Here is a 27,049-nt window from a genome sequence, read left to right as displayed (position 1 = left end):
ACAACATCATATCGAATTGGATGTAGACTTTCGCCTTGTGGAAAACGCCTTGTAGAAAACTAAAGTCACAGATACAGTTTGGCCACATATTTTTCTAAGCATTCAAATTTGAAGATTTCTCTTCATCTTATGACACAGCAATATTACCCACAGCATCCATTATGTTGAACTTCTCCCAGATGTCTCTAACTGTAGGTTTATCTTCCTATGAATTGCTATTATAAGTTGTTTGAAAGTACTTCTCAGAAAATTTAACCTGGAGTTAGCCATCACACCTTGATCTATTGGCTGAAACGAAGAAACTGTATACTTGGGGATATCTTTAACTCTCACATTATCAGAGAGCTTATTTAAGCTCTCTGATAACGCCGGGTCATAGTGCTAGTGCATGCACATACAGCTGAGTGCGTGCGCACATACACGCGAGTACTGTCCAAATCTCCGACCAATCACATACAGCTAGCTGGCATTCAATTAGTTTCGGGCATTTTGATTGGGTTTTGGATAGAAAATTCATAAAAAAGTCACTTCTATTGATTTTTTTAATGGCTTTGCGGGGTGACTGGGGAAATGTAAAGATGTGCACGACCACCCTTGGACGGTTTTGAATGACCATAGAAAGTGCGAACCCTCTAACTGAAAAATTGTGGATTTGTATAAAGGACACGCACGCACACACACACATTTTGCCGTTTATATATATAGAGATAACTTGTAATAAAACTTTTAGTTTTAATAAAAGCTAATATTTTCTACATATAAATATTTTATTTAAACTCTTATTGTTAGCAGCAATATTTTAAGTAAAAATTTTCTTGTTCTGTACTTTACCAGATGTAATAAATTGTCTTGATCTTTTCCAAATGTAATAACTTGTCCTGTACTTTTCCAGGTTTATAATCTTAATATTATTTCTCTTGCTCGCATTTTTCCACGCAACAATACGTGCCGAGTATTGTAAATATATTGCCAATAGAGGCAGCTTAATTTTTCTAATTCATTCCTTTGACATTTTTTTTCAAGTCGAGAAGTTTTGAAGGATCTTTTCCTTTTGAACGGCAGTTTTCAACACAATTTCTAGTTAACTAAACACTTTTAAACTTCATATACTGGTAGAATGTGTCAAAAGAAAACATTTTTTTCTCTTGGCTTTCTTGAGAAAATTATAATTTATAAGTTTAACGTAGTTTAATTTTTCGAAATTTAACCAATCCTATGCCCTGTATTGAGCTAAAATCATTTGCTGCGTCTAAAACTGAGACAACTGAGCAAACTGACAATCAATTTAGTGCATTATTGACCGAGCAACGCCGGGTAGCAGGCCGAGGATAGACAGACAGACAGACAAATAGGTAGATAGATAGATAGATAGATAGATAGATAGATAGATAGATAGATAGATAGATAGATAGATAGATAGATAGATAGATAGATAGATTTTCGTCGTGACTTGAGAAAATATACTACAAATATTCACGACGAAAATTACCACGTCATTCTATGTAACTGTAGATAGTGACGCATACAAAAATGTGCGTAGACATATTTCTGATATACATAAATATATGCAGAATACATATATACATATATGTGTAGGTATGTATGTATTAAGTATATTTGGTTAATATATAGTTTAACTCCCGGTCACCAAAACAAACAAACAAAAAAAACAGTCTAATAGGTATTAAAAACGTGTAGAAAACGAATATGAAAGCAAAAATTTGCGCAGACGAGGAGGGTTGATGGAGGACTTTCGGAAAATTCACACGATCCGATTTTTCCCTCATAACTTTCAAGAAAATGGATATATATTAATTACATTTCATAGAAATACCATTCAAATGTTTTCCGAAGAGGTGGGGAGAGGACTTTAGGAAAATTCACACGATCCGATTCTTTCCTTCAAGACATTCAGTTTAATAGGTGTTTTCATATTCGTTTTCTGCACATTTTACTTTAGACTTTTTTTTTCTCTGGTGACCGGGAGTTAAACTATATTTTAACCGTATATTTATAGCTTCTGAAATGTTTAACTACTCTTTTACTCTTTTACTTGTTTCAGTCATTTGACTGCGGCCATGCTGGAGCACCGCCTTTAGTCGAGCAACTCGACCCCGGGACTTATTCTTTTTGTAAGCCTAGTACTTATTCTATCGGTCTCTTTTTGCCGAACCGCTAAGTGACGGGGACGTAAACACCCCAGCATCGGTTGTCAAGCAATGCTAGGGGAACAAACACACACACACAAACACACGCATATATATATATATATACACATATATATGACAGGCTTCTTTCAGTTTCCGTCTACCAAATCCACTCACAAGGCTTTGGTCGGCCCGGGGCTATAGCAGAAGACACTTGCCCAAGATGCCACGCAGTGGGACTGAACCCGGAACCATGTGGTTGGTTAGCAAGTTACTTACCACACAGCCACTCCTGCGCCTACTTTGATCTTAATTCCAAAATTAGTGGACATTCGTTACAACTGCTTCGCGTAGAAAATCTCATAGTTAGGATAGCCGTAATGCGGGTGATGCCTGTACTTAATCTTAAACAGAAATAATATACATGTTTTAACTGAACTATATAGATGAGTTCTGCTTGTCAGTTCAACTGTTCTACTTATCTAAGCAAATTCAATTATCCAGATCAGTTGATTTAAGCAGATAATAATGTGTCTTGGTGCAACAGCTCCGCAAGGTTTTAACTGAAACCAAACTGAATGTGTTGTAAAGATATGCTGTATGTGACGTATAAATCTTTTTCTTTTCTGGCTTTCTCTTGCAACTTGAAGTAGTTAACAGAACAAGCATTATCGAACGCAAAAAGATCAGCGTCACATTATTTTGATTAATACTTCTTTTATTTTATAGAAATAAATAATTACAATTGCAACATATATAACAGGAATAATCTCCCTATCACTTTTAAAGATTCAGCCAAGGCAATGCAAAGATATATTTTTCTAGTTTTTTTTTTCTTTTAAGAAATTTCGTGAAGAGATGACAAGAATAAAATTCCTTGGATCTATTCGGTTTGACCGGCAGTTTTTCTAGCGGTGTCATATGAAATTGTCACCCATAATTATGACCCTAGTATCGATCTATTGCATTTCAATCTGTTTTAGGGTTAGGGTTAGTTAGGGTTAGGGTTAGGGTTAGGGGTGAGAGGAAGGGTATCTTTTTTTCTTCACAAATGTAAAGAAACCCAATCTGTTTCTTAAACGAGGGACATATTCATACGGCACAGAATGTTTTTTACCTCAATAGACGCCAGTGATTGGTTGAAATTGCAGAAATTGAAGAAGAAAAACAAATATCTTACAAACTATAGAATTTTCTCAATAAAGCCAAGAGAAAAAGATGTTTTATAAACACATTCTATCAGTATACGAAGTTTAAAATTTTTTAGTTATGTTAAAAACTGCCGTTCAAACCGAAAAGATCCAATTCCTTAACTAATTCATCAAAGTATTCTCAAGAAAATGGACAAATAATTTAAGGTCATAATAGAGAAAAATGCCGCCGTCTTTTACGTTAGTGTCAGAGACATTTCAACACTAGGAGACAGGCAATGCTGTGAGAGACATTGCTTCGTGAGGCCAGCGTAAATGTCGCTAAAAAACAGAAAAATTGTGGTTTTTATAACCTTCATGAGAAATTTTTAGAAGCGTCCAAAATCAATCTTTTGGAATAATTTTCGGTCAAAAACCAAGACGGCTTTGGCTAGTATATTTTTCAACCAATGAAATGAGTCCTTTCAAATTAAGTTTGCTTTACTCGCAAATTACCGCCAAAAGAACTTTCTTACGAACTTAACACTAGTTTATTTTCATTCAATAATACTTTGCTAAAACGCTTTTTACTACTATGTCGAGAAACGAAGTCACTGTAAGTGTAATCTGATCCAAGGGGAATAATTCCTAAGTTGAAATGCTAAGAGATTACTAATTATCTCCCTTGTAAGCTAAAATTTCAGCTTGATGGATATCAACAGCGTTTAAAATGTACCCAACACAATTTAACGAATCATAACTTTTTCTAGTATAGTAGAAAGAGGTATAAAGCCTGAAAGATATATATCTGCAAGATATATATATATATATATATATAATACATATTATATATATATATATATATATATATATATATATATATATATATATATATTATATATATATATATATATATATATACGTCTTCGAGAGAACTCAAACTAAATTTGACGGGCGTGTTATCAGAAACATTAGCACGCCGGGCGAAATGCTTAGCGGTATTTCGTCTGTCGTTACGTTCTGAGTTCAAATTCCGCCGAGGTCGACTTTGCCTTTCATCCTTTCGGGGTCGATAAATTAAGTACCAGTTACGCACTGGGGTTGATGTAATCGACTTAATACCTATGTCTGTCTTTGTTTATCCCCTCTATGTTTAGCCCCTTGAGGGTAATAAAGAAATAGGTATCTTGAAGCATACACATAAAGCTATAAATTAACAGTACATAAATATTGGGCTGGAAAACCTTTTTGAATAGAATAACGAAGACTGCTCGTGGGACTCGAATCCTCACCTCCTCTAGTCATGACAGGCATTCTGCCACTGTACCAAAACAATCCTTCGAATTTTTCAATCCATTTTAGAATGAAGTTGTGTAAAATATGTATTTAGTGTATTTATTCATTTTCTATTCAACAAACACTCGCAATGGTTGCATCTTCTCGATGTTCCAAAGCCATAATACAATTTAATTTTTCAGCATTAATTATTTCACTGTAAAATCATCTTTTGTATGAGACTCAACAACCATATACGAGCCTTCAGAACTCAGAATCTCTTTAGGCGCTACTGAAAACTTCATTTTATTGTACTGAACGAAGTACAGCATTCCGTACAAAGCCCATTTTCCTACTGCAAGTTATTTCCCTTTAATGCCATATCGCTCACAATCCTGTGCCTCCTTAATTGACAATTTTCTCTCACAAGGAAAAAGCAAATATTTCTTCACTATTGTATTTTAGTAAATAACTTATTACCAAAAATGATTTTTTAATTATTCATTTAAAACAGCGGTTCTCAACTAGGGTTCACATAAGATTTTGTTGTTAACATTTATCTGCAATAAATCAGTTATACAAGCACAAAATATTTTAAGTTTTTTCTAATCAATTCCTAATATTTAATAATAAAAATATAGTATGATTTTAAGAGGGTCTATCCAAGTAAAATAGGTATCAAAGGGACCCATATTTTAAAATGAATGGCTGTGTGGTAAGTAGCTTGCTTACTGACCACATGGTTCCGGGTTCAATCCGACTGCATGGTACCTTGGGCAAGTGTCTTCTACTATAGCCTCGGGCTGACCAAAGCCTTGTGAGTGTATTTGGTAGACAGAAACTGAAAGAAGCCCGTCGTATATATGTATATATATATGTGGTGTGTTTACATCCCAGTAACTTAGCAGTTCAGCAAAAGAGACCGATAGAATAAGTACTAGACTTACAAAGAATAAGTCCTGGGATTGATTTGCTTGACTAAAGGCAGTGCTCCAGGATGGCCGCAGTCAACTGACTGAAACAAATAAAAGAGTAAAACACTGATTTAAAACATTATTTATTGAATATTACTGCTTTTCAACATTGCATAACTCTTCATAGTTAGCTTTTTAATGCCTTTTTGCATTAAATATATTAACACCAACTTTACTACTTTTACTGTGAGTCTAATTTTAATCATTGCTCTGATTCAATCATGATTTTTCATATTGTATTAGGAAATTTAAAATTGTAAATATTATAAAACAAGACTGATGAATTATATCACCTGTAATACATGAAGAGACACTAAGGCTGCTTAACCTACTAGAAAGAGCAGCCAAATCTTTTTCACTCTTACCCTACTATTTGAAATAATGATTTCAAATTTTGGCACAGGGCCAGCAGTTTCTGAGGTAGGGGCTAGTCAATTACATCAACCCCAGTACTTGATTAGTACTTATCTTATCAACACTAAAAGGATGAAAAGTAAAGTTGACCGTGGCAGAATTTGAACTCAAAAAGCAAATACGGCAGCACTAACAATTCTGCTAGCTCGCTGCCTTTGCTACTTTAAATAACAAAAAGACATGTTGGATAATGTAGCCCTAGACACCCCTAAAGTGACAGAATAATCACAGCTAGAGTGCTTTATATTATGAATCTTCATCATCATCACCATCATTATCATCATCACCATCATTGTTATCATCCACAGAGTCCTTCTTTAGCCAAAGGTAGAGCAGGTGATTAAATACAGACAACTGAAATATATACTAGCAATATAGCGCAATATCTACTTGGTCATTTTAAAATGTCTATACCAAATTCTTAGAATATACTACAGATTAAGTATGCTTTTCCAATAATAATATTCCTTAATCTGTTCATAAATGGGATACTGATTTTTCAGAAAGAAAAAAAAAGAAAAAAAAATTGTTAACATGTTACTCCAGAATGGCTTCATAAGGATGGATTAAACAAAGGAACACAAAATTCAAGCTACAGACATCTATACAATGACCAGTTCCTTCTGTCAGACAACATAAAAGCAATAAGAAAATCTCCAAAAGGAATGAATTCTTTTATCAACCTCTTCAGTTATTCATACTGACACAGCCAAATCCTCAGAAGTGGGGAAACTGGTTAAAATCATCAAAAGTTAAAACCTAACAAAATCTAACAGAAAAAAAAGCATCAGTCTTAATATTACCCTAAGTTTCAACAACCAAACTTCTATAGACACCTTGTTAACAACCATCAACATCAGCAAAGATTTTGGCTCCATTACCTATTACCCCACTTGTAAATATAAACACTTCATGAAGAAGCAACACAAAACACTTGCAAAAAAATAATAAATAAAAACAATATTTCGCAATTCTCAAAACCTGTGGTATACATGAAGCTCACATCTCAAATATTCAACCTCATGAATGCAATCAATACCAGTAGATTTATCTTCTTATCCTCTAAACAGATACTGCTATGACCTTTCCACATCCTTCAACACATTCACTCAAAGAATGGCAACATAATCTTCCCTTCCTCCCATTCTCCTGCTGTAGGTGCACACCTACTCCAACTTTACACCAATCGTTTAAAAACTTGATTCCAAAGTTATGGTCTTAAAAGAGCACCAGTCAAATCCACTGTGTCTCTTCTTACCAACACAACCAAAAAACATGAAATACACCCAACCATTAGACACAAAAATGCAAACAAACATAATGAAAATAAGTCACCACAAAAAGCATTGATTCAGAACAGTTTTATCTGAAGACTGAAGAACTCTAGGCCCACCACTATTAGACATGTACTTTGATCAGATTGCCTTCCAGCTGAGAGCAAGAAGTGCTTCTTTTACATGATTTAAACATGTTGAAGTCACTATGATAGCAATGAGTGGTAACTACTATTGAGGCATGTGATATACCAATCTCATACACCAAATATAAAGTTGACAGCAACTACATTATGCCATCTGGAATGTTGTCAGAGAGCTTTTTAAAGCAACTCTCTTCATCTTAGGTGGTACATTATTGCATTGTTTTTTAATATTATTAATACAAGTCCAAAAATAAGCTTTATCTCTTTGAGATGGTGTAGTCTATGTTACAGAAGGTGTAAAGCAATCTTCATCTCAAATCTTTTGACAAATCATTGCTGACTGAAATATCCTTATTTCTTTACTACCCACAAGGGGCTAAACTTAGAGAGGACAAACAAGGACAGACAAACGGATTAAGTTGATTACATCGACCCCAGTGCGTAACTGGTACTTATTTAATCAACCCCGAAAGGATGAAAGGCAAAGTCGACCTCAGCGGAATTTGAACTCAGAACGTAACGGCAGACGAAATACTGCTAAGTATTTCGCCCAGCGTGCTAACGATTCTGCCAGCTCGCTGAAATATCCTATCTCTAGGTGGCAGACTTAGCTTTCCAACAAGTTTTATGTTATGTTTCTGCTTTGTAAAGCAATATCTTTATAACAATTTAATCACCAAACACAATCAAGTGTAAATATTTTCCATGGTCATTTTCTTAATTAAACCTGCAAAGATTGAACTCACTAACTTCTATTTCATCCAATATGCTCTTATTTCATCATGAAGGCTGCAACTTCTAAAATGTACTGCATCCACTTGATATACAGCAAGTTGCTGCAACACTAATGGATGATGATAATGATACTTTAATTGAAATGGTTTCAGCTTTCTTTTCATCGTGCCACTCAGATGTAAACATGCTTGGTGTTATATTCTACAAAAAACACAACCTACTGTTCATGATATCACAGGAATGTATTCTGTACCTGTTAACCAAAGAATGCTGATACTGTCAGCAACCCGAAAAAGCATGCAACTAGACGATTTTGGAACACTCAGTGCTTGCAAACTAGGAGTATATATGCATGCTATAACCAACAGAGAACTACTTCAAAACCATCAGTCCATTTTATTGATGTTCCAACTGTGAAGTCATATGTTATAATATTTCTCATGCAATAAAACTACCTGACTTTGGAATTCAAGTTACCAAGGAGGATTTTGTCATCCTGCATGAAATACTCTGAAGTTAATTGGAGAGGAGATACTAGTAATAAGATAATAGTTGTCATCTTCCATCATGATGGTGAGGTGTCAGGAAAGAGGAGGATAATGTAGATCGTAGCTGGACATATATAAGGTAAAAATGAAAGTCAGTTCATTACTTAGACTTTATAAACTATTTCCTTACTACCTTCCAACCAACCATTGCACAAAGGAATGTTTGGTCTCTAAGTTTCAGACTTCGATATCAATATAGGAGTGGCTGGGTGGTAAATAGCTGTGTGGTGAGTAGCTGTGTGGTAAGTGGTCATGTGGTAAGTAGCTTGCTTACCAACCACATGGTTCCGGGTTCAGTCCCACTGCGTGGCACCTTGGGCAAGTGTCTTCTACTATAGCGACGGGCCAACCAAAAACTTTTGAGTGGATTTGATAGACAGAAACTGAAGGAAGCCTATCGTATATATGTGTGTATATATATACATATATATATATGTATGTGTGTGTATATGTTTGTTCCCCCAACCATCGCTTGACAATGGATGTTGGTGTTTATGAGCCCCGTAACTTAGCAGTTCGGCAAAAGAGACCAATAGAATAAGTACTAGGCTTACAAAGAATAAGTCCTGGAGTCGATTTGCTCGACCAAAGGCAGTGCTCCAGCATGGCCGCAGTCAAATGACTGAAATAAGTAAAAGAGTAATAGCATAGCACTTTGAATGAGTGACACAGAGGGGCTGCTACATAGAGTTTCATTAGACTTACCTCTATTAAAATATATTCTCAGAAAGAATGAAATTAATGTGTTTTACGTGATTTTAGAACCAGGTTATGGTCCTCGTGTGGTAATCATACACCAATTTAAGTTATAGTCAAATTCATTCTCAGAGTTAGTCACTCTTCAACCAATTTTATATTGATTTTACAAAATGTTGAGCAAAATGAACAACAGTTTTGATTCTCAGTCAAAATTGTTTTAAGTTGCAAAATATTCTAGAAAAGATGAAAATGTCAAGTTTCTAATATCTTTTATTGTATCTTGGGATAATCTTTATGCTAATAATAAACACATACACTGGTTCTATTTCACTTCTTTATTATTTGTCAATTGGTTAACTATTTAACCAATAAACTAATCAATTGTTCCACTATTCATTTGGTTAATTAATCAATCAGTTACAATTGTCAAAGTCCTTACATTGCCATTTGTAACCTCAACAATGAAAAGCCCTCACTACTCCAGGTCAGCTTCTGGTCTGACCGTCTCTTAACATTAAGCTCTATATTTATGTAGTTGTGTGGACTTCCATAAAATCTGACAAACATTAAGTCTTTGTCCGAGATTATTCATTGATTTCACCTCATTCTAATTTCTTTTCATCAACACACAGTATTACTAACCAGCTAATTAACCAAACAAAAACTCAGTCTCACAGACATATTAGAATTTAAATAAAAACAAACAGTTTATAATGTTAGTTATTTTTTAAATTTTTATTTAAACAAAAATTTTCTTGTAAGAAAATATCAATAACGTTCGTGATTAAATAATAATTATTTCGGTTATTTTTCCGTTTTCATTTTATGTTAAAAATGCGAAAAGAAGTTACAAAATATAAACATATGAGGATAATGTTCAGCAAGAGAAGCAAATTTCTCTAAAAGTAGATAAATGTATATAACGGGAGATATCTAATACTTTTGAAAGTGCTCTTTATCAAAGTTCGATGAAAGACAACACCTAAAACATCAAATTTATTTTTATTCATACTGTTCAGCATATCTCATTTCGTTTTTTTTTTTTTTCACAGAATTGACTTTTACAGTTCTCTTTGAATACTAGGGATTATTTTCTCTAATAGTCAATTTTTTAATTAGACTGCTATGATAATCCAACCCAGAATAAGAAACATTCCACCATAGGGTGTGAATATCCGCAGTCTTTTATCATCAGTTAATGCATGGTAGTAACAAGTGCCTGAAAACAGCAACATTCCAGTTGTGAGCAAGTAACCAGTCTGAAAATTTCAAAGAAAAATAAAAATGTCATTAAAATGCTGTTAAAAACAAAAATTAAAACAAAAACAATAACTTTTACATTAACCTTTAGCATGCTTAAGTGCATCATGTTGCCATACAAGTTTTCTCCCCTGCAGCAGCAGGCATATTGTGTTGCATTGAGAGAGGAGAAAACTCATATGGTGACATGATGCACTAACAGCATGATAAAGGTTAATATGCAGACATGATATTTGTTCTTTCATATTTTGTTTGTAAAATATATCTGTTAATATATGAGATATTTGATATTTCTGGTCATATGAGATAGCACTTTATAGGCACAAGAATGACCAAATGGTAAGGTCTTGACTTCCCAACCACATGGTTGAGTCTTCTACAAATAGCCCCAGACCAGCCAAAGCCTTGTCAATGGGTTTGGTAGATGGAAACTGAAAGAAGCCATCCCCTGAAGCTGAATCTTTCAAGGATGAAGTACTGAAGAACAACCTCAGGAAGCTGAACCTTTCAGGCAAGATGACAAAGGATGGAGATACCTGGCACCTTGTTGTACTCAAGAAGACCCAAAGTCCACAGTAGAAATGTTAAGATCAATCCTTCTGGTGATGTAGAGCACTCATGGCAGTGTCATGTAAAAGTGCCCATGCGATGCCACATAAAAGTACTCGTACAGTAACACATAAAAGTGCCTGTGTCATGTCACATAAAAGTGCCCATGTGGTGCCACATAAAAGTGCCCATGTGGTGCCATGTAAAAAGTGCCTGTGTGGTGCCACATAAAAGTGCCTGTGTAGTTCCACATAAAAGCACCCAGCACACACTGTAAAATAATTGGTGTTATGGAGGGCATCCAGCCATAGAAACCATGTCAAATCAGACTGGGGTCTGGTGCAGCTCCCCAACTTGCCAGCTCTGGTCACACCATCCAACTCATGCCAGCATGGACAGGCGGCGAGCTAGCAGAACCGTTAGCACGCCGGGCGAAATGCATAGCCGTATTTCGTCTACCGTTACGTTCTGAGTTCAAATTCCGCCGAGGTCGACTTTGCCTTTCATCCTTTCAGGGTCGGTAAATTAAGTACCAGTTACGCACTGGGGTCAATGTAATCAACTCAATCCGTTTGTCTGTCCTTGTTTGTCCCTTCTATGTTTAGCCCTTTGTGGGTAATAAAGAAACAGATATACATGTGTGTGTGTGTGTGTGTGTATGACTTCATTTGTCCTCCACTACTGCTTGACAACCAGTGCTGGTTTGTTTATGTCCCTATAACTTAGCAGTTTGGCAAAAGAGATCAATATGGCCATAGTCTAATGACTGAAACAAGTAAAAGATCAAAGACAGAATACATCTGTTGTGAGATGCATCTTAATATAACTGCCTATATGATATATTTGTTTAAGTGACATATCTGTTATCTGATATACAGCTTAGATGATATAAATGTTTAAGATTTTTTCCCCACTTATTTCAGTCATTAGACCGTGGCCATGCTGCGGTGCCCCACTGAAAGGTTTTTCTATTGATCAGGTACCCTTTTTTGTACCCAAATACCCTTTTTTGATAAACTGTTAAATTATGGAGATGTAAACTAACTTATACCAGTGATAGACCAGCAGAAGTACAAATACACACACACACACACACATTCATTCATGCATATATATATATATATATATACGATCAAAAGACCCACCATCCAATGGACGGTGCTGATGTACTGGCACGTACAAATGCATGTTCCCACGGCTTTATCGATCACATTCTCACCTAGAATTGATTTTTGTAATTTTTTCAAGACTTATACATACCCTGATACCATCAGTATCTACATATCAAATTTGAGTGCAATCAGATGGAGGATGCTCGAGATCCTAGAAGACACACACACACACACACACACAGACAGAACGGATTTTATATAATAGATAATGGGCTTCCATACAGTTTCTGTTCACCAAATTCACTTACCAGGTATTGATTCACCTAGGGCTATACTAGAAAACATTTGCCCAAAATTCCATGCAGTGATACTCGGCATAAAACTATACATCTAAATCTTTTTATAAGGTAGATTTGTTTTTGTGATTTTTTTGGTTAACCCTTTAGCATTTAAACTGGCCATATCTGGCCAAAATATTCTACTTGTTTTGTGTTCAAGCCTTCCAGATCTGACCTCTCACACCTACACTACAATCACATCTTCAAAATCTTGAGACTACAAGATAATGCATAATTCATTCAAAACATTGTGAAGAAGTAAGCATTACATTTAACAGAATAATCTGAACATTAAAGGGTTAAATGCAGTGTTATCACCAGTTTCAATATACCAATAGCTTGTAAGTAAGCCATTCACTATGTTTTGTCATGGAGAAAATTTCTCGCTGTAGACAAATGGTGTCAATTTTTTTTTCCTCGCCCTTTTCAAGCCTAGCCAGGTTCATGGGCCCGGTTTCCTGGTTTCTGTGGTGTATGTGTTCCCCCCAACTGGATGGGATGCCAGACCATCACAGCATTAGTCAAGAAACAGGAAGAAAGAATGAGAGAAAGTTGTGACGAAAGAGCACAACAGGGGTCACCACCACACCCTGCCTTGTGGAGCTTTTAGTTGTTTTCGCTTAATAAACACACACAACACCCGGTCTGGGAATCGAAACTGCAATCCTCCGCCCGCAAGTCTGCTGCCCTAACCACTGGGCCATTGCACCTCCAAATGGTGTAAATACCACCATGTAATTTAATTATGATGCTACCACCCTGTAATTTAATTATGATGAGCCATCGATTTTTACTACCAGCTGATGTATGTTGATTGGAATAACATAAGAAAGATTGTCTTTCTTATCAGCTCATAGTGCTGCCATCTGGTTTCTGTGACTGAAGAGGAGATAACCACTCCAAAATGCTTGCATCTCAGTCTGTATAGGTGGGGTTGTGAGCTGATTTAAGTGTATTTACACCATTTGTCTAGAACGAGAAATTTTCTCCATGACAAAACACACTAAATGGCTTATTTACAAGTCCAAACATGCTACTGGCATATTCAAACTGGTAATAATGCAATTATACACTTCACCACTTAGTGCTCCCACCCTGTAACTAAAGTGTTAATTTGCTACATTCTAACTATAAACTGAAAGTTAACACTTTCGAATAACTATTATTCTTGATTACACACATGTATAAATATGCAACTGAAGAATAACATCTGTATCTTGACATTTTTCATTAGTATTACTACTATCTGTATACTAAAGTTTTGTATTCCTAGCTGTAATAGTAAATTACAAGCTTTAGGTATATCTTAGGAAGATGCCTTTGCAGGTCCTTAGACTGCTTAGACTGGAAGATTTCAGGTATGAAGCATGAAGAATCTGAGGTTAGTATTTGTAGGGAAATTCTGAAGCATTTTAGGACTAGTTGTAGAAGGGGGTGCTGCAAAGTTCCTGCTTTAAGGGTATCATGAAAGGCCAAGTTGGAGGCCCAACCTTCAGAGGTCTTTAACAAGGCTTAGAAAAGCTGAAGGACCACTACGATAAGTGTGTAAATTTGAGAAGGGGATATGTTTCTCCATTGTTTTTGATTACGAGCTGTCTCAAAGTGTGGCCTATCATATTTTCTTGAGACTTTCCTCTCCTAGGTCTTGTTGGTATTGAAATGTCATTGATGCTTCTGTATGTGATCTTTGCTTCACATATGGTATAGTGAAAATATCATGGTACTCACATCGATATTAATTAAAATGTCATATTGGGACCCTGGGACACAAAGAGAAATGACACTTGAGATGCAACATGTTAACATAAACTTCAAGAGTAGGCCATCCAGTTGATCAAACAACTGAATACTCATCAATGGGGAATCTAGTACTATCTGTGTCATTTCATTGATACAAACACTTCGTACTGTCAGTACCTACACAGCACTCAACAAAATTTGTCTAGATTACAATAGCTCACTTGTGCTCTTCTTTTCCTGCTAATTAATGAGATATAAACAAAGGACTTTACAAGCCATTTCCTTCTCTATAGCCTTCACAGATATTTCACACCTTACTCCTATGTCACACTATCATGTCCTATGATGCTTCTTACACATACTTCATGTCATTAACTATCTGTACTGAAAAGCAAACTTATTTTCTAACAGAGGTAATAGCTTCATAAATGTATTACACCCATGGCTTATTCTATTTCTCACACTCTCACTTCAATCCCTCATATATAAATCAGGTCAACTATGCCTACTGAACAAGAGAGCAGTTTGTAAATGCTATTTCTGTTTTTCTGGCACATTTCAAGTCTTTGTTCTCAATCAACTTGATACAAATCACACTATATATTTTGTATACCCATTGTTCCTATCAACTGCCCTCTTACATATCAACTAAATCCACTTCTCAGTTAACACTGGAATGTTAAACACTTTATAGCTAATGAGTATTTTGGTGTTTATCTGTTTGGATTATGGTCCATATCTTTAGACTTTTGACTAGTGTACACACATGCATATGCAAACACAAACATCATCATCATCATTATCATCATTTAACGTCCGTTTTCCATGCTTGGACGGTTCAACCGCGGTCTGGGAAGCCAGAAGGCTGCACCAGGCTCCAGTCTGATCTGGCAGTGTTTCTACAGCTGGATGCCCTTCCTAATGCCAACCACTCCATGAGTGTAGTGGGTGCTTTTTACGTGCCACCGGCACAGAGGCCAGACGAGGCTGGAAATGGCCACGATCAGTTGGTGCATTTTATGTGCCACCGGCACGGAAGCCAGTCAAGGCAGCACTGGCATCAGCCACGTTCGGATGGTGCTTTTTACGTACCACTGGCACGGGTATCACAACTACAATTTGCATTTGATTTTCATTTTGCTATTGATATACTTGACTCAATAGGTCTCTTCACGTACAGCAGGTCGCCCTATGATCAAAGGTACTTTTGAATGGGCTGCGACTGGTTATGCAAAACTGGTGTAGGATACAGCCATGAACTCACTTTATTTGCCAGGTCTTCGCAGTCACAGCATATCTCCAGAGGTCTCGGTCTTTCGTCATTGCCTCTGTGAGGCCCAGCATTTGAAGGACATGCTTGACCACCTCATCCCATGACTTCCTGGGTTTACTTCTACCCTGGATTCCTTCAACTGTTTGGGAGTGGCACTTCTTCACACAGCTCGCCCCATCCATCCGTAGTACATGATCATACCAACACAAACGTCTCTCTTGCACGCTACATCCGATGCTTCTTATGTCCAACATTTCTCTCAGGGTGCTTACACTCTGTCATGTGTGCACACTGACATTACACATCCAGCGGATCATGCTAGCTTCATTTCTTTCAAGCCTACGTATGTCCTCCACAGTCACGGCCCATATTTCATTGCCGTGAAGCATGGCAGTTTGCACACATGCATCGTACAATCTATCTTTCACTCTGAGCGAGAGGCCCTTTGTAACCAGTAGGGGTAGAAGCTTTCTAAACTTTGCCCATCCACCTCCACAACTAACTCGGTCACATAGGTAGCGGAAGCTATCAACTACTAGTTTCTTCCCCTGGAATATGATGGAATCCATTTTCTGAACATCTGTGGTGTTTATTGCCCCTGTTTGTCTGCCACACATGAAAGCTATCTTCATGGTTAATCTTCCTTTGATGTTGCTGCACCTCTCTTATGTGTCCATAGTTTACATTGGGTACATCTTATGGAGTTTCTTCCTACACCTTTTCTACAGATCGAGGGGGTGTGTGATGTGCTCGCCTTCCTACTTACTAGAACTTTAGTCTTTGCTACATTGACTCTAAGGTCTTTTGATTCTAAACCTTGCTTCCACACCCTAAATTTCTAGTGATTCTGCTATGAGGGCCAGGTCATCAGCATAGAAGGCTTTCTCCAAGTCCACAAAAGCTAAGTATATGGGTTTATCTTTAGCTAGGTATTTCTCCTGCAGTTGTCAAACCAGGAATATAGCATCAGTGGTGATTCTGCCTAGCACAAAACCAAACTGCATCTCATCTACACAGACTCTCTCCCTAATGAGATGGGCTATGACCCTCTCCGTGACCTTCATCATCTGATCCAGCAGTTTGATACCCCTGTAGTTATTTCTATCTAGAGCTTTACCTTTACCCTTGTAGCAGTTGACTATGGTGCTGCTATGCCAGTCATTGGGTATGACTCCATCATGAACTACCTGGTTTAATGTGGGTGACTAGGCCATAGCCCACACCACCAGATGTTTTAAGCATCTCAGCAGTGATTCTTGGTGGGCTGGGGGCTTTTCCTGGCTTCATACCCTTAATTGCTTTATCTACCAGGGAGCTGGTCCCTCTACTGGGTCAACATTTGGTAGGCTCTCTTCCTTCCATTCATTCTCCACATTCAGCAGTCTTTCATAATGGCTTCTCCAAGCCTCTTTCTTTTCCGAATCATTAGAAGCAAGTTCACCATCATCCATGCGGACACATTTCTCTCCTGTGACATCACAATTTTCTCTCACACACTGTCTTGCAATCCAAAATACCTCAGCTCTTTCATCCTCACGTCTCTGGACATTGGCAATGTTCATCTTCTATGCTAGCATTTTTTGGACAGTTTGATAGGAGCTGGTAAACTAGAGGTCTACACCAAAATCCACTGTAAGCTTTGGTATGGTTTTCACAGCTGGTTGCTCTTCTTAACCACTTTACAGATGGATGCTATGAGTTATTTTGAGTTTCTATCTACCAAATCGATATACAAGGCTTTGGTCAGCCTGCAGGTATAGTAAAAGATACTTGCCCAAGGTGGTTTGCAGAGGGACTGAACCCAAGACCACATGGTTGGGAAGCAAGTTTCTCAACCATACAGCCATACCTGGACCATTACAAATTAAAAGTTACATTTCTTACAATTTTAAAGATGGTAGAGAATTGGCGTGGTTGGGATTAGGAAGGGCATCTAGCTGTAGAAACTTTGCCAGATCAGATTGCGCCTGGTGCAGCCTCTGGTTCACTGGTCCTCAGTCAAACAGTTCAACCCATGCCAGCATGGAAAGCAGACGTTAAATGATGATGATGATGAACAACGATGATATACAAAGTATGGAGGTTTAGTTCACAGGTGATCTAAACGATTAGGTATGCTAGGTAAGTGCTGTAATGGATTACTAGGGCTCCAAGGTTATAGCCGAGATGGTAGTTATGGAGCCATTGCAGATTTCCAATATAGCAGATATATAATTGTAAAAGAGGACAACAAACGTTAAGGCAAAGCAAACATCTCAAGTCATACATATATTATTATTATTAGAAAAAAAATCCAAAGTCTCACAGTTGTTTCTGGGATGTCCCATTATATGGGATATTCCATCATCAGAGACAAATAGGGAAAAATAAGGAAAATGAGAATGGTATATATTAATGAGATGACAACATAGAGGAAGGGAGTAAAAGAATAAGGAGATGGAGAGAAAGAAGAAAAAAGAAGCATAAAAGTTCATAGTTCAACTTGCTGAAGTTGTAGAAACAAGAGCATAAGTCCTTAGGTGCAATCCTGCGTAGATCTATGTGGGTTAAAATCCTGATATAGTAGACATCCAGAGAAAAAAGACATGAACAAATCATGTTCAATAACAGAATGTTATGGGAGCTTTTTATGTGGCACCAACACAGGGCTCTTGCAGGCCAATCCCCTTCCATAGCGGGAGTAGCATTAACACTTCTGCCACACAAACACACATACCAGTATATTCGAAGACCATAATTAGTGCAAAATCACATTTTAATATTCAATGTTTGGCCAAAAACAATACAAACTGGTTGAGGAATATAAAAATGAATGAGACATTCAAGATTTAAAATACTGCTTCAGAGAACAAAGTGACAAATTAATATTTACTTACAAGATTAGGTCTTCTTGTTAAAGGTACAGTCAACAAAGCCACTGAATGAAGCAGATGTATACTGTTTCCTGTGTCAAAGACCTAAAATATAAACATAGCATGGAAAGCGGACGTTAAATGATGATGAATATACTTTTTGTAAAATAAAAGCGAGAAAAGAACTGAATATCAATGACATTGACCAATGAATACATGGGAGATTCCTACAACAGTACACAGTTTATTAAGTCTGAGTAAATGAGACATTATCCCATGTTTAATCACTTCTCAAACTAATTTCACTCTAGGTTATTCACCCACCTTGACTATTCTTCTATCCTATTCTGTCTCTCATATTCACCTTGTTCCTTGACCTTACATCCCTCTCTCTCTCTTCTCTCATTCCAGATGGGAAGCCATGTATTTACCTCTTCAACACTTGCTCCTGTCCCTCTATCATATTTTCATATTCCTCAATACTACACCCCGCTCAGTTCAGGGAGCTTGTCCTACAAGGACTTGGTACCTTCACCAGTGCTAGTACCATGGAAAAGGAACCCAGTACATTCTGTGGGGTGGTTGGCATTAGGAAGAGTATCCAGCTGTAGAAACATGTCAAAGCAGACATTGGTGCTCAGCCAAGTCCTCTGGCTTGCAAGTTCATGTCACAATGTCCAATCCATGCCAGCCTGGAAAAAGGGATGTTAAATAACAAATATGATACAGAGTAGAATAAGGATAAATTAAGTGAAGATGATTAATTAATGCCCAGTTTAAAGTCCAGTATGTTACTATTGGTTGAGAAGGAGTATTTTGTGATTCTTAGGTGTAAGTTAAAGAGTCAATGAGACAGGAAAAAGATAGGTTGGTATAATGATATAAAGTTGTAGCTGTTGTTGTTTCATCCCAGGTTAGTCTTGAAAGTGCACATCAATAACCATATTCGGGCCTTGATGCCTTGTCTTTTTGTTTATCTAGGATTTCATGATCCAATAGTTTCTTCCTTCCTTTCTTAAAGACGGTTGAGAGTGAACTGAGAAAGATTGGGATTGTGATTGCTTTAGTTGGATGATGTGCATAGTCAGCAATCTTAAACCATTGCAGCAGCAATAATAGATGGTAAAATACACTTAGTGTCAGTGAAAATGCATAGTCAGGGAAGGCTTGTCTATCAAATGCTTACTCGTTTTGAAAATGCAATTCAGAAAGCATAATTGCAGATGGTGACCTCACTAGTGCTTGTGCCATGAAAAAAGAACCTAGTATACTCTGTGAAGTAGTTGGTATTAGGAAGATATGAGAACAGTACTTTGATACAATGGGTAATGACTACCTAGGGTTACAGTGAACAACTGTTCAGAACTGAATTTTCAGGCTCTAAAAAGGAAATCTAACTTTTGTAAGAGTCTTCAATATGTGATAGATGCATGATTGCAATTAAAGGTGATAATAGTTTAGCCATAGGATCATTCTAATAGAGCAGGCCTACAAACAAAGGTGTGTCAATATGATTATACCATCTCTTTTATTTATCTAGGGCTACATAATCCAATGTATCCCTTATATCATGATTTGAGAGAAATTTAATGGCTAGTTTTAACAGGTCAAATGACTTCTGTTGATTAGTGTAAAACCATACATCTGTAATGTATGTAATGGCTTTGAATTGTGTTTATTAATAGTAGTGAAGATGTAGTATTATAGAAAGTGTAGCTTCAAAGGCAGCGAGCTGGCAGAAACGTTAGCACACTGGACGAAATGCATAGCAGTATTTCGTCTGCCGCTACGTTCTGAGTTCAAATTCCACCGAGGTCGACTTTGCCTTTCATCCTTTTGGGGTTGATTAAATAAGTACCAGTTATGCACTGGGGTCGATATAATCGACTTAATCCGTTTGTCTGTCCTTGTTGTCTGTCCTTGTTTGTCCCCTCTGTGTGTAGGCCCCTGTGGGCAGTAAAGAAATAAGGTGTAGCTTCATATCCATAAGAGCACAGGATGATAAGGTAAGAGAAAGGAGTAAAAATCTGCAGAACAGGTGGTAAAAGGAAGATAGACTTTGGAAAAGTAGTAAAGTCGTATCTTAAAATACTAGCTTCACAGAGATGACATCAGACTAACTTGTACAGAAAAAATACAGTGTAATAAATCCATCTCATCCATCATCATAAAAAGACCATAAAACACTGCTGCTTTATTTATAACCATACACGTTGACTGAGTGTATACTCTAATTAAACTCTCACTCAGTATAAACAAATTTCATTTATATCTTCATAGTTCTGTAGACTTCCCTTTTTTTTTTACAGAATATTTCTATGTATAGTTACAACATATGGAATTAAAAAATGAATCAAAAATATCACTCACTTGTTTTAATTCTGTATTTTTACTCTTTGCATGTATAACTGGAAAAATAAATCAATATCATATTTAGTGATAATATCTGAATATCATATCAAACATTAGTACCCAATACATCTTTTGTTATTGTGAGCAAGATCTCAGTTAAGCTTCTTTGATATAGCATCTACAAAAACTAGGTTAGCCCTTTACCATTCAGAATACTCTATCAAAATATAATGTTTGTTTATCCAGCTTGTTTGAAAGTAATCATGCATTATCTTATAGCTTCAAGATTTCGATGACTGAATTTCTTATACTTAGAATGACATTGTAGGGTAGGTGTGAGAAATCAGATCTGGCTGGTTCAAACATAAAACAAGCAGAACTTTTGGGCCAGTCATGACAGGTTTAAATGCTAAAGGATTAAGTATCCAGTTAAACCTGTGTATAGTTAGGCTACTGGCAATGAAATTGGCAACACTCCACAAGCTTGTTTGATAGGAGAGTGATTTCTGGACAGCCAGTGAGGTGAAAAATAAAATGTATAAGCAAACAAAATGACAGATGAATTCAGGTGTGTCAACCCATCCAATGCTAATTAGGTGCTTTTAATCTTTTACTCTTTTATGCATTACTAGTATATATTTGTGTAGCACACAGTCTTTGCATGTGTATATATTCTCATAATACTCCCTTTTGCTTTGGAATAAATAGACATAATAGAATGTCTACCAGCTGATGTATGTCATTTTTGTATCCCCTCCATTTTCTTTTTGCCCTATATATAAATATACATATATATATATATATATATATATATACATATATAAATATAGATACATAGACAGACAGATATAGGGGAATACCTAAAAGTAGTTGATAGCGTCTGATATCAAGATGACCAAGTCAACAATGGAGCTGGATGCTCCAAAAGTGTAGCTGCTATAATAAGAATAGGCTGGGCAAAGCTCAGCGAGCTCTTACCTCTGTTGATAACAGAGGGCCTTTCCCTCAGAGTAACAGGCAAACTGTATGTAGTCTGTGTGCGAATAGCCAAGCTACACAGCAGTGAAACATGAGCTTTGACCACTGAAAATATGCGGAGAGAAAGGTTAGGATGCAAGGTGACACGGGAAGCAGATTGTAATCTTGGCAGGAACAAAAGTAACCCAGCCTTTAAACATGGCCCTCATGTTGGGGCAAGTTTTACCATGGATTGTTGGTCCTTCTGCAGCACCATGTATCATTAACACATGATCCCTTGTCCCCTCCTCAGTGAGATGCAGCATCTTCAGATCAGTTTTCACTCCTTTGTCCCAAGTCTTCCTTCGCTTCCCTTTTCGACAGGTTCCATTTACTTTGAGCACTTTTCACATCTTTCAGTCTATATCAGTATAACTTTTTCTCCTGCTCACCACATCTGATCCCACTCACCCAGTTTTTCTCTCAGCTCATGTGTACTCTGGCATTCATGCATACTAACATCACACATCCATCAGAGGATGCTGGCTTCATTTCTTTCCAACATTTTGCAGGCCTTCCCCAACTCAACAAATTCCAGGTATAGTGGTTTACACTTTGCAAAGTGAGCTGTCTTACATATAAGATTGCATCTGTGATACTCTCTCAGACACAAAGACAAGCTGTTTATTCTCAAACCTAGATCAATTCCGGATCAATTATGTAATGATCCTTTCAATGACCTTCATAGCACGGACCAACAGTTTGATACCTCTATAATTTTTTCTCTCTCTCTACAATACCTACATATGTATGGAATGTGTATGTGTATACATATCATCACCATCATCATCATTTAATGTCCATTTTCCATGGTAGCATGGATTGAGCAGTTTGACTGAAAACTGGTAAGCTGCACCGGGTTCCAATTTGATTTGGCATGGTTTCTATGGCTGGATGCTCTTCCTAATGCCAACCACAGGTCAAGCAACAAAACTAAAAAAGGAAAAAAACCGCAAGTTATTTTTTGTCCAAAACACCAATTCAGGCATCCCTGACCAACACGCATACATAAATATACATACATACATATATATATATATATATATAATGTAGGAGGGTAAAGACCCCTTTCAATCATGAATGACCATGGGATTACACCAAGAAAGTTCCCTTCAAGGCACAAGCCCAGGCAAGGTTGTATGGAAGACCAGCAGTCGTCCATGCATACCAACCTCCCCTCTCCACACTACTGTTGTTATCCAAGGGAAAGGCAAAAACCAATACAGCTTGGCACCAGTGACATTGCAACTCATTTCTACAGCTGAGCGAACTGGAGCAACATGAAATAAAGTGTCTTGTTCAAGAACACAACACATAGCTCAGACTAGGGATCAAACTCACTACCCCACGACTGTGAGCCTGATGCTCTAACAACTCACTCAGATTTATTCCAAAATAAAACAAAAAGAATGACATGTATATATATATATATATATATATATATATATATATATATATATATATATGTATGCATGTATGTACATGCATATTGCTAAATATTAATAAAAATATACAGATATTTATATCTTGAGTTCTAATTTTCCTGTTTGCACCAATATATATATATACACATATATATATATATATATATATATATATATATATATATATCATCATCATCATCATTATCATTATTTAACGTCCATTTTCCATGCTGCACCAGGCTCCAGTCTGATCTGGCAGTGTTTCTACAGCTGGATGCTCTTCCTAACACCAACCACTCTGTGAGTGTAGTGGGTGCTTTTTATGTGCCACCGGTACAGGTATCACAACTACAATGATCCAAGGTTAGCACAGCAGGCTGTCCTGTGAGCCATGAACTAAGTTCATTTGTCAGGTCTTCGCAGTCAGAGCATATCTCAAAGGTCTCGGTCTTTCATCATTGCCTCTGTGATATATATATGTATATATATATATATGAGATCTGATCAGTAAGTATCCAGACTGTTGCCATAGTGACAAAGCTAAAGCATGCAGAGTGAAGCTACTACGCAAAGATCGACCTTGAACACTGTTGCGCTTGTGCATTAAGTTTTAACGTTCTAGCTGACTTCTGCCGGTTTACAGCAGTGATTGGAAGGAAGGTGTGTAGTGTGTGATCATTGTATTGACCATGACAGAGAAAGTTGTCCTGGCAATACCTGCTCAGATGCTGATGCAAAGTTGCAGAAAGGGTATGAGCTACACACAAGTGTACAAGTGGTTCAGACGTTTCCAAGATGGCCAAGAAAATATCAATATTGGACGAATGTTCTGGGAGATATGTAACCAGCAGAACTGAGAAAAACATAGCAGATGTGTCTGCAGCTGTGAGAGGAAATCATCAAATCACCATCCATGAGTTATCAGAGGATGTACAGATTAGTTACGGTTCAGTCCAGTCCATTATCACTGCAGATTTGGGTATGAGACGTGTGTTGCCAAGTTTGTGCCAAAACTGCTTTCAGCTGACCTAAAAGACACTCGGGTTTTAGTTGCACAAGATCTCCTTGATTATGTATAGAACAATGAAAACTTTGTGTAAGCCCCTGAGCAGGTATCGCCAAGCTTTTGGCAAATTGTGATGCAGATTCTCTGCTCAACTTTCTCTGTCATGATCAATGCGACGATCATATGCTACACACCTTCCTTCCAAGCACTGTTGTAAACAGCAGAAGTCAGCTAGAGCATTAAAACTTAGTGCACATATACAGCAGAGTTCAAGGTTAATCTGTGCCAAACAGCTTCACTGTGCATACCTTAGCTTCATTACTATGGCAACAGTCCAGATACTCATTGATCAGACCATGTGTATATAGCAGTGGTTTTCAACCAGGGTTCCGCCAGTACAGTCCAGGGGTTCCGCAAGAAGTTACAAAAACGCTAAAATCGACAGTAATTTTTAATTCTCCTGTGCAGATATGTGTGCATAAGACAAATTATTGCACAGGGATTCCTCGAGCCAGTGGAATGTTTCCTTGGGGTTCCGCTTCAGCAAAAAGTTTGAAAAGCACTGGTATATAGATATAAATACAAACGTACATGTATGTATATATATATATATGTGTGTATACATATATGCATACATACATATTCCAGGGAGAAAAACTAGAAGTAGTTGATAGCTTCCATTACCTAGGTGACCAAGTCAGTAGCGGGGAAGGGTGCACTGGCAGTGTAGCTGCTAGAATAAGAATAGCCTGGGCAAAGTTCAGAGAGCTCTTACCTCTGCTGGTGACAAAGGGCCTCTCACTCAGAGTAAAAGGTAGACTGTATGATGCAAGTGTACGAACAGCCATGCTACATGGCAGTGAAACATGGGCTGTAACTGCTGAGGACATGCATAGCTCACAAGGAATGAAGCCAGTATGCTCTGATGGATGTGTAATGTCAGTGTGCATACACAACAGTGTAAGTACCTGAGAGAAAAGTTGGACCTAAGAAGCATCAGATGTGGTGTGCAAGAGAGACGACTGCACTGGTATGGTCATGTGGTGAGAATGGATGAGGATAGTTGTGTGAAAAAGTGCCACACCATAGCTGTTGAGGGAACCTGTGGAAGAGGTAGATCCAGGAAGACTTGGGATGAGGTGGTGAAGCATGACCTTCAAACATTAGGCCTCACTGAGGCAATGACTAGTGACTGGGACCTTTGGAAATATGCTGTGCTTGAGAAGACCCGGCAAGCCAAGTGATACCATAACCTTGTGGCCTATGCTAGGGGTGTAACCAGCCCACTTTATGCCTACCTTTCCTTCATGGGACACTAAACTCTGCTAGCGAAGACCTGTTGAGGCAAGTGAAATCGAATTCAAATTCGATGACTGGCATCTGTTCTAGTGGAGCGCTAAGAGCACCATCCGAGCTTGATCACTGCCAAAGCAGTAAACTGGCTTCCGTGCCAGTAGCACGTGAAAAGCATCATTCAAGCGTGATCATTAGCAGCGGAGCCTTACTGGCACTTGTGCCAGTGGCACGTGAAAAGATATTTGAGCAAGGTTGTTGCCAGTGCCGCTGGACTGGCTCCTGTGCAGGTGGCATGTAAAAAAATACCATTTGAGCATGGCCGTTGCAGTACCACCTGACTGGCCCTCGTGCCAGTGGAACGTAAAAGCACCCACTACTCTCAGAGTGGTTGGCGTTAGAAAGGGCATCCAGCTGTAGAAACTCTGCCAGATCAGACTGGAGCCTGATGCAGCCATCTAGTTCGCCAGTCCTCAGTGAAATTGTCCAACCCATGCTAGCTTGGAAAGCTGACGTTAAACGATGATGATGATGATTTATACATACACACACACACGTATATACATGTGTGAGTGTGTGTTGGTGAGAGATGGCAAAATTGGTGTTTTGAACCAAAAATACCTTGTGGTTTCATCTCAGTTATGTACTTTTGCGCTTGGCCAACTCTGTCAAGGAAGCTAAAACAAGTACCAGATGGATATAATTGATTAAACTCCTCAAAGGTGAAGCCCCACCTGGGCCAGTTCAATTACTGAAACCATTAAAAGAAAGATGTTACTTCAAAAATATTAAAAAGCAAATCAAAAGTATGCCAGCTGTGTGACTCGGATTATCAAAATAGCTGACATACGCAGAGATAACAACAGCACTGTAACGGATTTATGATGCAGATGGAGGATAAATGCGGGATATAATTTAACTATGTATGGCATGGGTGATATCAACAGTGAATATAATACATTGTGTACTTGAGTTAAAGTAGATCAAGTTTGAGATGATCAGAGAAATGGGCTGTCGAAATCATGCCAGCAAGGAAAACAGATTTTATGTAGTTCTCTTTTTATGACGAGGGGAGGGGGGGCACAGTGGATCTCGAAACACAAAGCTATAAATAATATAGAATGTAAATATCGAGTTAAAAACCCTTTAAATAGAAAAAGTGAAAGGCTTATGACTCTAAAAATATATAAGCTAAAAAAGAAAAAAAAAATACTACCAAAATTACAACTGTGTGAGATATAACACCATACTGATGGAATAATACAAGGTGAGACACATTCCGATCCGACCGCTGAATGGTGAAAATTAACGTCGTTTCAACAGCTTGTAATATTAGTAGTCATTCAACAGCGTCGAAGATTATAGATGACAAACATTTATATCCACTAGAAATACTAAATAAATGTTTACTACGAGGATAACTACTTACCATGTGCCCCGATAGCCGCCATCCCGACAGCTAAAGCACCAGAGATGCCGGCCAACCGAACA

At 37.5% G+C, this 27,049-nt stretch overlaps 1 protein-coding gene across 1 annotated transcript in view; it reads right to left on the bottom strand.

Annotated features, from left to right (window-relative positions):
• Positions 1–10,313: 10,313 nt before the first annotated feature.
• LOC115222208 (transmembrane protein 256 homolog) overlaps positions 10,314–27,049 on the bottom strand; it is a 16,974-nt gene continuing 238 nt past the window's right edge. The window contains exons 1-4 of the mRNA XM_029792360.2: positions 26,988–27,049; positions 20,837–20,874; positions 18,491–18,571; positions 10,314–10,601 (exon numbers count right to left, since the gene is read on the bottom strand). The exon at positions 26,988–27,049 is cut by the window's right edge and continues 238 nt beyond it. Of these exons, the coding sequence (XP_029648220.1) occupies positions 10,458–10,601; positions 18,491–18,571; positions 20,837–20,874; positions 26,988–27,049 (325 nt within the window). The 3' untranslated portion in view covers positions 10,314–10,457. The remainder of the gene's footprint in view (positions 10,602–18,490; positions 18,572–20,836; positions 20,875–26,987) is intronic.

The sequence above is a fragment of the Octopus sinensis genome, linkage group LG19 (genome assembly GCF_006345805.1).
Source record: "Octopus sinensis linkage group LG19, ASM634580v1, whole genome shotgun sequence".
NCBI classification, from domain to species: domain Eukaryota; kingdom Metazoa; phylum Mollusca; class Cephalopoda; order Octopoda; family Octopodidae; genus Octopus; species Octopus sinensis.
The sequence above is the reverse complement of the archived record's forward strand: the minus strand, read 5'-3'. Positions and strand labels throughout refer to the sequence as shown.